This window comes from Xenia sp. Carnegie-2017, unplaced genomic scaffold (assembly GCF_021976095.1).
Source record: "Xenia sp. Carnegie-2017 unplaced genomic scaffold, XeniaSp_v1 HiC_scaffold_2, whole genome shotgun sequence".
NCBI classification, from domain to species: domain Eukaryota; kingdom Metazoa; phylum Cnidaria; class Anthozoa; order Malacalcyonacea; family Xeniidae; genus Xenia; species Xenia sp. Carnegie-2017.
The window spans coordinates 2,005,824-2,023,190 of record NW_025813482.1 but is presented as its reverse complement, the minus strand read 5'-3'; the positions used below and the strand labels follow the sequence as shown (position 1 = coordinate 2,023,190).

The 17,367-nt window shown below is 32.8% G+C and overlaps 2 protein-coding genes and 1 long non-coding RNA gene across 3 annotated transcripts; 2 read left to right on the top strand and 1 right to left on the bottom strand.

Annotated features, from left to right (window-relative positions):
* The first annotated feature begins 30 nt into the window (after nt 1-30).
* Nucleotides 31-6,897, top strand: LOC124440831 (D-ribitol-5-phosphate cytidylyltransferase-like). Its single transcript, XM_046991275.1, has 14 exons — nt 31-378; nt 957-1,012; nt 1,271-1,340; nt 1,835-1,890; nt 2,121-2,181; nt 2,262-2,342; nt 3,339-3,418; nt 4,961-5,030; nt 5,113-5,217; nt 5,308-5,353; nt 5,837-5,931; nt 6,034-6,117; nt 6,186-6,296; nt 6,402-6,897. Exons 1-14 carry the CDS (start codon nt 280-282, stop codon nt 6,585-6,587), a joined length of 1,200 nt encoding a protein of 399 aa, XP_046847231.1. The 5' UTR covers nt 31-279; the 3' UTR covers nt 6,588-6,897.
* A 682-nt stretch (nt 6,898-7,579) lies between these two features.
* LOC124440830 lies at nt 7,580-16,760 on the bottom strand. Its single transcript, XM_046991274.1, has 8 exons — nt 16,517-16,760; nt 16,357-16,447; nt 16,203-16,250; nt 15,936-16,025; nt 14,138-14,407; nt 13,912-13,974; nt 11,328-11,423; nt 7,580-8,271 (listed from the first exon to the last, which is right to left on the bottom strand). The coding sequence occupies exons 1-8, from the start codon at nt 16,562-16,564 to the stop codon at nt 7,706-7,708; spliced, it is 1,272 nt and encodes a 423-aa protein (XP_046847230.1). The 5' UTR covers nt 16,565-16,760; the 3' UTR covers nt 7,580-7,705.
* LOC124440834 lies at nt 8,272-11,337 on the top strand. The gene is made up of 2 exons (XR_006946775.1): nt 8,272-8,357; nt 11,129-11,337. It is a non-coding gene; the product is annotated as an uncharacterized LOC124440834 (long non-coding RNA).
* Nucleotides 16,761-17,367: the final 607 nt, after the last annotated feature.

The following is a 17,367-nucleotide window of genomic DNA, read 5'->3' as shown; positions in this document are numbered from 1 at the left end:
AATTTCCCGCAAAAATCCAGTCACCGTCATTTTCATGATACTTCATCACTTCTTTATACTTTATTCTTTTTAAAATAAAAGACTATTTAAAATTCTATTTTGTATTGTACCATACACCAAAAATGGTGAATTGCGCTCAACAATATTGAAGAACCGTCCCTTGTTTTTCATCAACTAAAGAAAGGCCAATTCAGCTTTTAGAAAGCCAATATATTCAATGAGTGTTGTCATTAGTCTCTTTGGCAATGACGTGCCTTAAAAACTATAATTTCTACTGTTATGAGCAACTATAATTTCATCATGGTTGATTTTGATGTATCAGTAGTGATACCTGCTGCTGGCACTGGTCAAAGAATGGGTTCTGAAACACCAAAACAGGTAGACAAACAATAGATTTTTACATGTAAATTTTAGATGATAAAGATTAAATTGAACTCGTAGTTTTCATATTCTAATCATTGCATTACATTGCATTTGGTAACATAAAATAGCTATTATCTACAATTATTGTATTGTCTAATTATTCTGCTTTAATAAATGATGGCTGAGAATGATGAATTCATCTATTAAGCAGCCAGATCAAACTGTTTATATTTCTCATGTTATACAACTTATTTAGTGCATGAGATTTTGTAAAAATTTGATGATTATATTTTGACTTACAACTGTTTAAGGCAGTCACCTTTGTGCAAGAAAGCCTACAAAAATTTAGTTTCCATTACAGCACACACAGAATTATTTTCATATGCCTTTAAAATGGTTCTTGGTATGCTTATATTCCAGAGACACACTTCCCGAGTTCCCCATGCTAGAAAGGATTTATTTTTTTTTTTAATTAACTTACCACATGGATATAGATATAAAACTTTTGTAGCATAAGAATGCTAATTAATATCTTCTTTTCAGTAGTATCTCAAGATAAATTACCAGTGCTCTCTCAAACTTTCTTTCATTAGTATCTCCAGATTGTAGACAAACCACTCATCTGTTATGCAATCGAAGCATTTGAGCAGTATGTTATCTTATCTCTTATTATCTATCTTATTGAAACATTAGTATTTATACAATTTTTGATATTCAATCACTCTTATAACAAATAACATGGTGTTGATAACACTCTTACAACAACAAATGGAAACTATAAACATTTTAGAATTTAATGTTGTCTTTACTCTTTGCAATTATATTCCTTGAAGGTGTACAAATTCTGACACATATGTAGTTAATAAGAAACTGCTTTGTTGCATTTTTATAAATATTCATTTTTCAGAATTCCCTGGATACAAAAAGTCATTGTAGTTGGTCCATCTGCCGACCATCAAAGACAGCACTTAGAAAATGTTGGTAAACTTTTATTTATGACACTGACTAGTGAGCATTGAAAGCATTTTAGACAAGGGTGCCTTTTGTGTGTCGGGGGTGGTTAGTTAAAAAGAACTTGTTTTTCTTATGATGATGTCAAAATTACTATCACTGATTTAGGAAGGCATATCTTGAGTAGAATTGACTTATGTATAGCAAAACTTGTTTGTTTTCAACATTGTGTTGTTTAGATTTAAGAAAAATGTCATTTTATGTGATTATGCGTTGCAAATATTTTTGTCTTCAATTGAAAGTCCATGATATTGAAAGTCCAAAAACAATACATACAGCAATGTTCCATAAATTAAAAAAGAATGGAATACATACATAGATGAAGTTGAAATTTCAAACATGTCCACCAAAGATCTTCAAACTCTAAAGATTTCCGCTTTGCTCAAGACGATTTGAAGATGGGTACACGACAAAACGTATGAATTGATTTTATTTTGAATAAAAAGCTCTTTTGCTCTAGATTATTCGAAACTTTAAATACGGGAAAGTAGTTTGCGTCAGTGGTAAGCCCACCAGGTGGGTTTGTTATTTTCTTATATTAATGATGCGTTTTGTTGATCAGTGTTTCATTTAGTTGGCAAATGCAATTGTTAAGCACTGGACTTAAAGCAGAAATAAAGTTTTAAGATGTTTCGACGAGTTTTTCATTTATACAGCGCATACATTCACCTGCATACAAACGCGTACTTAAGAATACATTTTTAATTTAAAAACTTTCGCATCCTATGGATTCACTTTTCTTTTAGACATGGGTCAATATTTAGCGGTATCAACTTTTTGGACACTTGCAAGAAAAGCCCAGATGTAGTAAGTTGAAATAACGTAAGACTTTTTATTTGATGAAAAGCAACAGCCTGGTAGAACATTGACTGTTTATTCTATACCAGGTAATCGTTCATGATGGTGTACGTCCGTTTCTTGAAGAAAGTTTATTAAAAGAAGTTGTGATTGCCGCTAAAAAACATGGTGTAAGCAGCAATATATAGTATGAAAATTCAAGATAGATCCTAAGCAATCTTTTTTCAAACCATGAAGTCCAGACTCCAAACTAGTTGCTTTGTGCTGCTAAACCAACACAAGAAGTTGAATGTATTTTAATGACAATGTGGCATTGTGGCACGAAGATATGAATTTTATATTTGACTGTTGTAGACCTTCGATGTTTTAAAACAGCTAGAATTTCAAACGATTTTGCAACTTTTTTTATTTTTCCATTGAACATGGGAAACAATTTAAAACTTGCTTCGATAGCTATCTTTGTAAGAGAGGCGATTAAATATTATGTATGTATGTAGATTTGATCATATAAAAAATTGCATAATCAACTTTAAGAGTTTAAAAAACAGAGCTACAATTTTTATACTCTATTTTTGTGTTTGTCAACCGTAAAATGAACTTTAGAGAACGCCTGCTAAGATTTTTTTGCGTTTGTTGTTTGGAGTTGTACTGTTTTAAATCAGTGAAACTCGATCTTGGACGTTTTTCCGAGTTGCCCTCGAAACCATATATTACTGATACTAAAAAGCTCTGCCAGTACACGTTCCTCGCTTACGCGAATGCAAAACTTTAAGAAACCATACATTTCAGATATACCAAAAGGCTGTACGATTTACACGTTACCCATTCGATAGCATTCATTATAGAAACTAAACACCTGTACCATGCTTTTCTGTTGCCCACCTGAATGTTTGCAAAACTTACTCTACATTACAGATATACCAAAAGGCTGTAGCTACTATTAAAACGTTGCCCACAGTACACGTTGCCCACTCGATACCATACAGTATTACAGACACTGAGAGATTGTACCATTATATCATGTATATGCATCTTGCCCGCATGAAAGCAACGCTTGAAGTTTGAAAAGCCTTACATTACAGATTTATAAGAAAAAGCTGTACCGTTAACACGTTGGCTATCTGAATGCAAAACTTGAAGATTGAAAACTGCAATTATCTTTACAGGCCAGTGGCGTTGTTAGACCTTTAGTGTCAACAGTCTTAGCTAAAAACCTGAATGGATTTCTCAGTCATTCGTTGGACAGGTCAGTAAAAGATGAGTTTTTCATTGATTGTTTGCCGAAAATTTGTCGACATTTCTGTAAATAAAGTGCAGCGAGTATTGTGAATGTCAGCCGTCAGGAGTTGTATTTTTGTGGAATATACAACGAAAATATGATTACAGTAAATGGTTTGAACCCGGGAGTATCGTTACATGTTTGTAGAATAGATCGTCCAGGTTATTGAAGGACTGTTTTGTTGTTGTTGACGTTTCGACAACCTTAGCGGCAGTCATCTTCAGTCAAAAATGAACTCTGAATACGACTACCGCTAAAGTTGTCGAAACGTCAGTCAACAACAACAAAAACAGTCCTTCTCAGGAATATACTTACCTGGACGATCTACATCTACAAACATGAAAATATGATTTTAAATATGATTTTTGTTGTCTTTTATACTAGGCGAATTTTTTTCATTAGAAATATAACAAATGTCTTTTATATGAGTGTGGCACTTTTTTGCAAAATTTTAATTTTGGGACCTTAGAGAGCTTGTGCAATAATTACGTAAAACTAAAAAATAGGTATAGTGGCTTTTTCAATGGTGGTAATTGTACACGTGTCCCGCAAATACCCGAAATTCATCCCTAATGATTAGAGATCAAAATAAATGCCAGGCTTAAATTTAACATCAACTTTAAGGCAAAAGGTTGCATGGAGCTAAATTGTTACCTTTTGAAACGATTTTTTTTAATGTCTTTGACATTTTTTTGTCCAATTTTTAAGTAAGATTTTAAACTTTGAACTTGGAAATATATATAAATATCTCGTGCTGTTGGAAATCCTTGTACTCCGTAATAAAACATTAAAATGTCAACTTTCAGTCCAGCAAGGTGTATAAACGTAAACAATCGGTAACATTTGGAAATATTATTGTACATTCTAATGAAAAATATTCGATGAAACTGCGACAAAATTGGCCTTTTTGAATTAATGGCACATTTTTACACTCTATTACTGTCCATTCTCTAGTTTATAAAGCAACTGTTTTTAGTTTTGTTTATGTGAAGCCATTATTGTCGACCCGATATTTTAGGACAATTTTAGAATTACCGTTTATTCTGTTTCTCAAGCAAATGTTTTGAGAGAAGATAAATTATGTTTATTTTGCCTTGAAAAGCGCAATCGACATGCTGAATGACCAAAAATTATAGAGTCCTCAAGAGTTTTGAAAACCAATAGAAACCCAAGATCTCTGAAAACGCAAAGGAAACCAAGAAACCCAACTGAAAACAGGAGGAAGTCAAGAGTTCTGAACTGTTTTTGCAAACCAGAAAATTTTAAAATTTGAGACACAAATTTCTCTAATGTTTGGCCATTCACCATGGCAATTGCGTTTACTCAACAGTTTAAAGCCTTTGTTTTATTATGGTCATTTTCTGAAAAATGAACCAAAATCTGAAAAATTATCTATTGACTAAAACATTTGAACATTGTGTGGTGGTATGGGACAAAACAATATCGAGTTCTTTGAGTAGGAGTTTTATTTCCACTTTTACCGGCAATCTTTATAATTTTAATTTTTAGGTCAAAGTTTGTTGCTAGCGAAATGCCTCAAGCTTTTCACTTCGACGTTATTCTCAACGCATATAACAAAGTACGAAACATCAAAAACATCTTTTTTACAGCAATTTATAATTTTATGCGCTTACATTGTACTTACATTTTTGTATGCTTAGTGTTCTCAACATGATATTGATTACGGCACGGAGTGCTTACACCTAGCTTTAAAATACTGCAATGTTGCAGCATTTTTAATCGATGGCCCAGATTATCTTTGGAAGGTAGTAAATTATATTTCAGAACATGCAGAACACACGTTCTCATACATATATACATTTTATGTTACATTTGCTATTCTCTCAAATTTTAAGGTAACTTACAAGAAGGACTTATTTGCTGCAGAAGGGATAATCAAAGGTTAATTTCTCCAGTGTCAATTATTTAAAACTGTTATCAATAACGTCATTTAGTAAATATTCTATCTTATATCATGTTGCATCTACATGAAAATACACAGTACAGCATGCATATATGACCATACGTCATTTTACACTGTGCCTGTACGTCATTATATACTTAAGTACATGTATGTCATCATATACTAATGTACATGTACGTCATCATATACTAATGTACATGTACGTCATTATATACTAATATGATTTCTAATTAGCAGCAAGTTTAAAAAACATTTGAGAAAAACGACGATTTTTTTGAGCGCATACATGTTTCGACATATGTTTTACATACTAATGTACATATACGTCATTATACTACACATAGATTTATTACATATATTACCATCTACGTCATATACTACATATAGATGATTATGTTCTACATCTAGACGAATATATTCTACATTTTCTGTAATAAAGTAGACATTTTATGTATTTTTAGCTAATTTACGACAAAGCGCTGTGTTCATGCATGGTCGTGCTCAGCCAATTCTCGCAAATTTATTGAAAAGACAGTTTGAAATAAGCCAAATCAACGTAAATATAATTGTGTATTGAAAGCAAAAGATTGAAGACCAGGTACAACGTAGCTACCCGTTTGCAGACAGATACCAAATCAACTTTATATTTTTATTGTAGGTTATCGATTACAACGAGTCAATGACGAATCTAGAGAAAGTAAACATTGTAGTGGATTTTTCATTTCTTTTCAACGGCAATAATGTGAGCGTTCATATATCTTATATTCTGCATTTTTGACATGCATTATAATATTTTACCTTACTATGCAGTTGGAAAATCATCCAAAAGAAGATGTTGTCCGGCATTTACAAACACTGCATAAAAATAATATATTTGTTACTCTTTGTGGTGGAGATGAACAGATGACGATAAAATTGAGGGTATGGTTATTCAATGTTTACCATTTAACATTTCACTCATTGGTATATTTTATAATTCTTTGTTATCGATATTTGAGATTTTACGATAATGTATTTCGTTTGTAGAGAAAGATGGACGAGATGTGTAAGAAAAACAGTGGCTTCATATGCTGTGCAGTGTGGTGCGAGAACTTCTTTAATCCTTCATCAAATGAACTCATTGAGCGATTTTCGGAAATGATCGTCACTGTTGCTAAGGAAACGTCACAAATTTGCAATGGACAAGTATTTACGGTACTAGATAGCCAGTAGATGCGTGAGAAGAATGTGCAGGTTTTTCAGAGATTCGAACTTACACATGATATGGTTTTTATAATTAGACCTGTAAACATTCACTTACACATTTGTTCGTTATTTACTGTTTTTAACCGAATCTTGTAATTCACAGCATGTACTCGTGAAACATAGCTATTTACGGTACAAAAAGTTTACATATTTTATTGATGCTGTATATAGTCATCATTAATTTAAACACGCAGATATTTCTAAGATTATTATTATTTATCTGACTGCGTATATTAATGATATTAAGCTCCAAATAAATACAAGTATACACGTCTTATTTGTGTTAATTAATTCTATTATTTTTAACGAAAATGTGTGAGTTTGCAATGTTTATTGAGTTTTCTCTGCAATTATTTTTTCTTCTTTACACAATGAAATATAATATAAATTATGTGCGTGATTGTAGAAAATGGCAAATGCCCAAGTCTACAACCATAAAAATGTGAAATTCAAGAAAAACAAGATGTTGAGTACATGCTCTACAATTTCTAATATATATGTATCGCAATTTGCTGTTCGTGGAAACAGCTGAACTTTTACTGAAGTAAACACATTTGCGCACTTGACTTTTCTCTTGAAAATCATATCTCCGCGTTGCTTTACAACATGTATTTCAAAAAGAAGTTTGTCAAAAAAAATCGAATCTGCAAATATTGTTCCAAAGTGGAAGTCCCAAATCAAAAAAGCACAAATGATTAAGATAAACCAAAGCTGCAGGCTGCTCGATATAATAAGGATATGGAGACGGGTATATTTTACCAAAAACAATTTGAAAAAATGTCTTTAATTCTTAGGCTCGTTTCAAACGTCAGACTTTACATGCGCCGAACCGAAGACAAGAAAATAAGATAAAATTTCTCATTATCTTTTGTTTAAAATGCATTCAGTACTAGTAAATTTTGACGTTTGAAACGGGCCTTACTCCTAAAAACAGTATTCTGACGGAACATAAATCCAGGTTTAATGTAAGACTGGATATTCGCTTCCATGTATTTTCTTTGCTAGCACGAACAATTTCATGTAAAATAAAAATGTACCTACTTTTCTTGAAAACTAACATCACATATTTTCAAATGTGTACAAGCTTAGTAAACAATAGTTTGTCCTTCACAGTTTTGATATGGCTCCCAAGAGGTTTGATAATATCCTGTGTTATTTACATATCTAGAAGAATGTTCATAGTACTCTTTTGTACGAAAATTATGCGGTAAAGCAATGGCTGTTTGTGATGGACTCAGCAAAGGCTTAGCACTACGACACTCGGCTTTAATAAACGGTCTCTGAGAATCAGGAAACGCCATTCCGAAGAGAGCTTCAGCATTACAAACGAACTTGTAAACGTACCTCTCTCCAGCTACTTTTTGCATGATTCCTTTTTCGTAATAGTATCTCAAAGATCGACTGAGTTTGTCGTAGTTCATGGCTGGTCTGTTCTTTTGAATTCCCCATCTGCGGGCGACTTCCTCTGGATCAATGAGTTTAAACTCCATTCCTCGACCAGTCCACGTAATGTATTGCGAACATTTTGGTTCTTCGAGAAGGACGACTAAGAATTGCCATAACTGTAGTGAGCCTCGTCGCTGAAACGGTCGGTGCTCGGGATACACCGTCACATCTCTAGTGAAATATTTCATATCCGGTGAAACAAAGCCTAAAATAAGATAAATCAAGAAATCGCAATCGAAGGCGCCTAATATCTATGAACACTGTTGCTGTAAATATTGATGATTTGTGAAGGTAAAGATCATATCGCTTTGCTACGATATGAATGAAATGACCAATGTTAGCTAATCGATAAAAGGCAAATCTGCAGGCACCTTTTCACGAGGTTTTTGGTAAATGAATACAATAAAAAATCAGCAATTATTGACGATTATAGAAAATTTTTAATATAGTGAGGATAAAGTAGTGTTCGAATATTCAGGGCCATCGCGAAAGGTAGTTCATGTAGGCTATGACATCCCCCCGGAAATAATGTTTTTGGCAAATCTGTTCTTGCTCGTAAATGTGAATAATTATTTGATGCTGGGAAAACGATAGCTTTAAAGCACTTTTTAATTTCTTAAAAAATGCAACTGTTGCGTATTCTTGTCCGAGCCTTTCTTCTTAGGTTAATAGTCTTTTCATTTAGCCGACATCCAATGGGATTTTATTTGGAATTACACTGGTCAACAGCAAATTTGGTGTCTCAGTCTAGTAAACTGATTTTGGACAATTTTGATGTGCTGAGTCCAAAAATAACACTATTTTTGCTGGGTCAGGTCGAGATTTTAAGCTATCGTTAATTTTCTATTTTTTAACTTTTAATTACCCGAGAAAGGTACAACAGAAGTATTAACCATTTACCTTTTAAAGTTCTATTATCTGAACAAATTTAAATTTTTTAGCACTAGCAATACAAAGAAGAAAGCATTTGAATAAGCAATTATTGATTGAATTTCAATTAGGGAGTTAAGGTTTTGCGATTATTATGGGATATTTAAAGATAAAATAAGGCTTTATTTAGCCCATACTCGAATTCAATGGTAAAACTTGTTAAAACACACCAACATATTAATGTAAGTAAAAAATAATAAAAAGTAGAAATAATAAAAATAAGCCAGATGTTTTTTGTTATGTTTGTGGTGAATACACACTTGCACCAAATCGCAATACTGTCACCACCTTTATCAAGCATGTTTACTATGCATATTTTGGCATGAAGCTCGGCGATCAAGACAAACGTTGGGCACCTCACATGGTTTGCAAAAGATGTACAGAGCATCTCCGTCAATGGAGCAAAGGCACGCAAAAGTCCATGAACTTTGGCATACCCATGATTTGGCGAGAGCCTTAAATCATGCAACCGATTGCTACTTTCGTGCTATCAATGTCATGGGAATTAACAGAAAAAATCGCACAACACTGGAGTATCCCAATCTACCGTCAGCTATGCGCCCTACTCCTTATAGTGAAGAAATTCCCGTACTTGTATTTGAAGATACAAGTATTGAAGAAAGCAGTAGTAGCCAGGATGAAACTCAAAGCATTGCCACTACCGATGATGCATCCTTTCCCGATGACAATGATGAGCGGCCAAAATTGTTTTCCATAAACGAACTAAACGATCTTGTTCGCGATTTAAATTTGCCAAAAGACTCTGCCGAACTTCTTGCATCTCGTTTAAAGGACAAGAACATGCTAAATGGTAAAGTTAAGGTAAGTTTCTTCCGTACCAGGCACCAGGGATTTTTAAGATATTTTGCTCAAGAAAAAGAACTAGTCTATCGCAATGACATAGTAGAGTTACTGAAACATCTTGGAGTACCTGAATACAAATCAGAGGACTGGCGACTTTTTATTGACAGCAGCAAAAGGTCCTTGAAATGTGTGTTGCTACACAATGGAAATCAATTTGCATCTGTGCCATTGGCACATTCCACAACATTAAAAGAACAGCATGAAGCAATTAAGTACGTCCTAGAAAAAATTTCTTATGACCAACATAAATGACTGATTTGCGTTGACTTATAAATGGTCAACTTCTTGCTTGATCAACAGTCTGGATTTACCAAATACCCATACTTTTTATGCCTCTGGGATAATAGGGATCGTACTCATCATTACGTGAAAAAAGAATGGCCAGTACGTGAAGAGCTTGCTAGTTGTAGAGCAAAAAAATGTGATAAACAAGCCTCTAGTTGACAGGGGACGTATTTTATTTCCTCCACTGCACATAAAGTTCGGTTTGATAAGGCAATTCACTAAAACTTTGGATAAAGATGGACGGTGTTTTCAGTTTCGTTGTAAAACCTTCCCCAATTTGTCAACTGAAAAATTAAAAGCTGGTATTGATCCCGAAAATCTTGGCTCTTTAAGCGATGAGCAAGGAGAGCGCTTTCACCATGACTTAAGAGAAAGGTGGGACATGGTGATGATGGCGGACTACTGTTGGAATTTAAAAAGAGATGTGCCAGCAACAAAACATTCGCGACAATCAAAAAAAAACGAAAATTTAGACCGTAATAATGCAAACATTAAGTTTTCATTTTTAGTTACATGTGCTGTACATGAAGTGTACATGATTCTTTCTTGGAATACTGCAATTTTATCATAAAAACTGACATTTTGTTTTGAAACATCTTGAAAACATGTAAATCTTGAAAACATTGTTTTAAAAAATTATAACTAAAGTCGCATAATTTTAAATTCAAATTTGCAAAAAAATTTGACCTCCGAGAGCAAAATGAATGTTATATCTAGATTTAGCATAGCAAAAATATAGTAAATCAGTCAAAAAATATCAGACACCTTTTAAAAAGTTTCTTTTTGTTGACCAGTGTTATCAATTTATAAAGTTACAAGGAGCGCTTTATAAACGAGTTTGATCACAAAACCAACATTAAATTTGTCTCTTCATTAAAGTAAAGTTTTTCTAAGTGAAAAAATGTTATTTTAAGATGCTACATTTTAGTACATAATTCCGTCTTCTATTCAACACGCAAAATTGATCTTATTCTAATCTCTAGCCAATATGTCGGTTCCGGACTAGTGGAGTCTCGCTTTGAAAAGATAACGCACATCCTTTGACTTGGAAAAGTTTCAAAAATACATCATTGGACAAAAGTTTCGAAAAAAGTGGAACTTCAATTAAGACTGACTTATAAACAAAATTAGCACTGACTTTATATATATTGATGTAAAAGTGTGTCAACCATAAACTCTTACGTTCATTATAGTCCGTGTAGTTTCGTTGATATCTCTCATAAAAAGACAATGTATCTTTACAGAATGAACTAGTCTTCGTCTCATATCCACAGCTCCCTATCAAAAATAATTCGACAAAAAATTGAGCAAAAAAATGGTTTCCCAAGCAGTGAACAGCCGTTTGTTTAGCCCTGCTGTGTAAATATTTCGGTGTTTGATTATTCAAAAAACAATAGATTTCTAATAAAATGAATGATGATTGTGTTCTCAAATATACACAGCTGAGGCAGGTTGCAAGAAGCTATAGGATAGCGTTATCCATTGGATGGTAAAATTTTCATTCTTGTAAAAAAGTGTTTGTATATTTTCGTTACGACGTAAAATTTTGTAATCTTAGGAGCAATATTTTTTTCATTGATTAGTCATTTCAAATAATATATTTTTCTTTTTTTATGAGGCTTTTTAACCGTTTGAAAAATTCAATATCCAATGGATTACGCTATCTAGGCTTCGTGTAACCGGCTAACCAGGATTAGACACTTGTGAGCTGGCGACAACACTACGCCAAATTCAGCATGATTTTTTGGCTGAATTCTTTTATAAAGAATAATTTTTCAGAAATGTCAATAACGGTCTTTAGCAATACGAGTAAACACAGTTTGAATAGTTTTGAGACAGAGCAAACATAACGTTGTAATAATAATTCATCAGTTGTCCCCAACTAATTTCTTTTGAACGTAAATTGCTTAATTTCTTTAGTGAAATTTTTTCAAACGAAATTAACGTTCTTGGCACGATCCTAATAACAAAGGCATTTGTGAAACAACATTTATCTATACTTTTCATTCATTATGAGTTAAGACGTTCACTTTGACAAACAAACGAAAGTTATTTTTAGGTATAAAAAACTGAACGAAAGTACTCTTCAAATTTTTTGTTTCATATCAATTATAAAGTTAAAACAGTCCTTCTCAGAACTGTTGGTGTTTGTGTTGATCGACATCTTTACCGGTAGTCATCTTCAGAGTCAAGATGTATGCAACACAATTAAGTGGCATGTGTTATTTCTTGTAGTCGTACTAATGAGCTGGAAAATTTTGCAAAAGCTTAGAATTATGACATGCTATATTATCGTTTGTGTCGAACGAAATAACCTTTCAAATTGTGCCATCTTTCCAATCAACTCATGGCAAGAGTTTAGTCAGCAAAAATAGTAAAATGTTACTTTATAAGATTAGTCTTATAGATATGGACCGAATGCACGAAACCAGGAACCAAGGATAGCATTTTTTTCAATAACGATGATTACCAAAGTTTATTTCTTGAAAATAATTTAACAAGGTTCTATTACGATTAAAATGTCACTATCCATATCTAAGCTATAGCGTGCTAAAGATGAATATCCACAAAGTAAATTACAGATAGATTTCAAAATAGCAAATACCATGGTGAATGGTGATAATAACAATGCAATAGTTCTTAAAAGAACTGTTTTAACTGTTATAAGAACTATTACATTGTTATTATCACCATTCACCATGGTATTTGCTATTTTGAAATCTATCTTTAAGTTTGTCACCACTACAAAGTCTCTGTTTCATTATTAAAGTAAATTACGTACATTAATTTTTCCATAATCCTTGTATAGGATTACCTGGATAGCATATGAACTACAACGCAATTAACATATTAGTTTTTGTTCAGATGTCAAATTTTAATTCTGTCGCACACTTCATACATTAATGAGAGACTCCAACGATAGTAATGGCGTCTTTAAGTCTTAAAAACTTATTATTTAAGACTAAAAACGATCTAATATCATGAAGTATAACCATTAAAAGTGGCTGAAGTACCACCATTGCTATTATTCTGCATATTTATTTAGGGAAATGAACGAATCTCTTTGTCATCATTCGAGGACATGTTAAAATTCCAATAAAAAAACATGAACCAACCTTTGTTCAAGTATTTTCTTTCGATTATGACAAATTAATACATAGGATTAAGCAGCTCTGTCGTTTAATCACTTCGACAAAAAAGCAAAACAAATTTACTTTATAGTTTATGTAATAATCGCTGCCCGCACTTTAATTGCCCAAAGAGTTGAAAGATTGAATATAAGTTAACGAAGAAACATCTGTCACTAAAGAGAGATAACACAGTAATTATATTATTTATACAACACGCACATCGTCTGTTATTTGCTGTCGTACATTTAAATATTACTTAATGTATTCCTATATGTATGTCATATTTTCTCTAAAGAGAATTAGACTACGATAAAAATTTAAATTGTCGACATGATATCATTGGCATTCAAATTTACCTCAAGTTCTCTAAAGATGTGTAGACGTAGTAAGTACACGCAGCTAAAAGCTACGTACCTGATGTTTTAAGCATAAAACTACATTCCTGATGTTTTAAGGAATATTTTCTAGTCCGGCAGTAATATTTGACAAAGAAACTTGACGATGATTATTGATCTATTGATAATTGGCTATTTGTTCAGGACTGAAAAATCAAATCGAATTCCTCGTGGATTTAAAACAACGAAGCACATATTTCATTATTTTAGAGCATACACTTGAGAATACTTAGAATTTACCTGCAATACGAGGTGAACTTATGTCGCACATGTAACCGATCTGATCTTGTTCGTTATACTGACCTAGAAAACATCAAAGTCTGCACATTATACATCTATATATAACTTTAGTACAATATGTTTCAACAGTTGTAGAAAATTTAACGCATTCAATTTCATGATTATGACGAATATATACGAGAATATAAGAAAAATAGGTGTTAAATAGTGCAAACAATGATTCTACCTCTAAACTGGTCACAGTGCTTGAGTTTTTCAACTTTTACATCGTTAAAAGAGCTTGATGGTTCATGTGAAGCCCTATTATGACACCTGGTCATATTCGTTTTCAATGTGTGACCAGCCATTTGATCTCCAGTTGTCTTTGTAGTTTGATAACGTGGATGAAACTCAAACCATGACAGACTATTGTTTAAGTCCATTGTTCTGTTCTGTTGACTACAGCTCTCCAGTGAATCATTACTTTCCACTTTGATCGTTTCTTTTGACCAACTTTCTATTTATACAATAAAGATTGCGTAATTCAACAAACGAGCGAAACACAGTGTTATCTCAAATAAGTGCCAAGATGAAGTACATCAATAGGCTTGCTCGACTTAATGGTCTTTTAATGGGATAAGCTTGATGTGAATATATTAAATGGCAGACAGTAGGCGTTAGTCTTGAAACCATCACTTACTATGACATTGAAATAATTTTGCAATGATGTAATCTTTTGTGGGCAAACATTTCATGCACAACAACGACCAACAAAAACAAACTTATAACCAAAAACTCCTACGTACTGTCGACGTTTCAAAAAAATTTTTTTGAAGAATACGTTTGTAGCTTAATAATCGACAGAGGTTGTTGTTTTAGGAGAGCACAGCTTGTATAGAAAATTATAGGAAAAGCTGACAATAAGGCATAGACGTTTCTAAAACTTTACATCAATTTCAAATGACGAGATAATTTTTAACATTGAACATGTTCCCAGTTCTACATCACCAGGACCATCCCTATAACGTTAGTTGGGAGAGAGGAAAGAGTTATTCACATATTTAGTTGTGCCCCAGAAAATTTCATTTGAAAGCAATTCACTTAAGACATCAAGCAATTTAGTTTCAAGAGAAAGCAATTTTGGCACAGCTAAACTCTCGCCAAATTAATGGGGGGACGGTCCTCAACATCAGTAAAAACGAAAAATTTTCCTATAATGTGCCACCAGCTTATCACGCGCTTTGTTTGCGTGATCCATTTCAAAATTATCTATTTGATAAAACATGTTTTGAAAGTTCTATTCATTATCTTCTATATGTTCTAGATTACATTAATTAACCTATGACGATCGTTTCATTCAAGATATTTGGCATAGAGACAGGTGGAGACGAAATTTAGACTGTGATGTAGTTTCTCTTATCTCTTTATTTTATTAATCACAAACTCAGCTCTAAACTTCAATCACTGTAATTAAATTTCGACTCTAAAATTTGCGTGGTAGCGCTGAAAGCTTACATATATGGCAAATACAACTACACGAAGTTGCTAGTCAATAAAAACATGGCAATAAAGACGATGTTCGATAGGCGGCTAACAGTGGCCCTAACTAATCTAAACTTATCTTGAGCTTCGCTATAGTCTATGATCCATAAATAACACGTGATCATTTTCAATCCTTCGATGCAACCATCATAAGCAGCTGACCGATCTCATGTAATTTTTCGATGAAGCATTTAAGGCAAAATACAAGCTGCATCATCAATTAGGCAGGCAGTATTAATCTCAAAATCATAAATGCATTCGATTTCATCATACTTCGTAAAGTTTCGGTTTATTGATGAGTAATAACAAACGAGGGAAGAGAAGCGCCCAAATTATCTATCTTCTAGAGAAAAGTTAAACTTTCTTACATAATGTATGTAAGGACAGTATAGGCCACACAAAAGCAGATCAGTAAATGTATGAATGTTCAAATGGCCTCTTTTCACTGAGCGTTGTTTGTTTTCACAAGTAAGAAAATCATAAAATTGTTCAACACTATTTACCCTCTACTTTTTCCTGTTCGTGACATTTTTCTAAGCGTGAATTCAATTTCGAGTCCAATTTGCCACTGACAATTGTGTCTGTCATTCGTACTGCAACATACAACACCACGATATATTTGACAATAAATACATAATAGAAAAGAAAGATTTTAAGATACTTCATGAAGACATATCTTTTTTTATAATACGTTTTTGCTAGTGTTTGTGCTCTCCAAGTAGTTAAGTACTTGAACTCTTATTTGAACACATCAAACAGTTAAAAAGTACCTTCACTCATCCAGTGTTCTTGCATTTGCGACAAATCTTCGAAAAGTTCTACAGAAAAAATACTCAAATTATAAAGTTAATTACAGTAGAATTCATGCATTGCAATAATTATCATCATTGTTCGTATTGTTATACAATAATACATAATCTATACCTAACGACTCCTTCGTCAGTCCCATCTCTTCTTTGGGATTTCCTAACTTTCCGTGCTGTTTTTCTTGTTTGGAATGAACAAAGGATAACTCCTGGAATTTAATAATAGAAAAAGTTAAATAAAGTTATACGAAAGTCACAAGTGCACGAATGTACTGTACCTTTAAAACGTGGAATGGAAAGTGCTCGTAAGATAATTCTGGAATCATGTTTGAAATTTAATTTCGCTAAGTTACTAGCTAAACACTTCAAACAAAATAAGGTGTGATAACGGAAGATGTTTAAATTATAATCGTGCAAAGCGAGTTGTGTGAGTAGTGATATATGAACAAAGCGACGTGAAATCTAACTTGATAAACACATGCACACTTGAAGTTCGCTATTTATTTGATTACATCACTCTTAATTTATTTATTTTCAAATTTCTGACATACTAAAATAGTTGTGTTTTCACGTCATAAATATTTTTCGCCCAAACGTATTTTTGCTGACAAAAAGAATTCGTTAAAATTTATCAGAACAAAGTTCTTGGTTTTTGTATTCTATAACATGCACCAACGGCTATTACAAACAATTTGCAGTATGATTTTACAGCCCAAATATATTAATCTTTAGCATAAATGATCAACCAACTAATAAAAGATGCATTCTGCAGCCTACTCATTGGTCAATCAAGTTTAGTATGATTGAAATTATGTCTGACAAAGTGTGGGAAGTATTAGGAAAGTTTTAAAGGTTTTCAAAAAGTCTCCTTTCGTAATGTCAGGCCCACTTTATCTATTTAAACAATGGTTGCAATACGCATCGAAGATATTTCACATGTGCTTAAGAAAAAGGCATTTTTGCATCATATGACAAACTGTTCAAAGAAATTACATGAATTTATTTGCTAAATGAAAGAGGCCTCTTGAATGTTATTTTTTATGACTGTTTGAGATTCAATGCTTTGCAATATCATTGAATTTGATAAGAGGACTACTTTAATATGATTTATATACCTTTCTTTGTATGT

Coding starts and splice junctions, on each gene's coding strand:
- LOC124440830 (XM_046991274.1), bottom strand. CDS start 16,564: ATGATTCCAGAATTATCTTACGAGCACTTTCCATTCCACGTTTTAAAG. Junction 16,026..16,202: donor AGAACACTGGATGAGTGAAG/GTACTTTTTAAC, acceptor TGTATGTTGCAG/TACGAATGACAGACACAATT. Junction 11,424..13,911: donor AAGTTCACCTCGTATTGCAG/GTAAATTCTAAG, acceptor TATTTTTGATAG/GGAGCTGTGGATATGAGACG.
- LOC124440831 (XM_046991275.1), top strand. CDS start 280: ATGAGCAACTATAATTTCATCATGGTTGATTTTGATGTATCAGTAGTG. Junction 379..956: donor GTTCTGAAACACCAAAACAG/GTAGACAAACAA, acceptor TTCTTTCATTAG/TATCTCCAGATTGTAGACAA. Junction 6,118..6,185: donor TTCTTTTCAACGGCAATAAT/GTGAGCGTTCAT, acceptor CTTACTATGCAG/TTGGAAAATCATCCAAAAGA.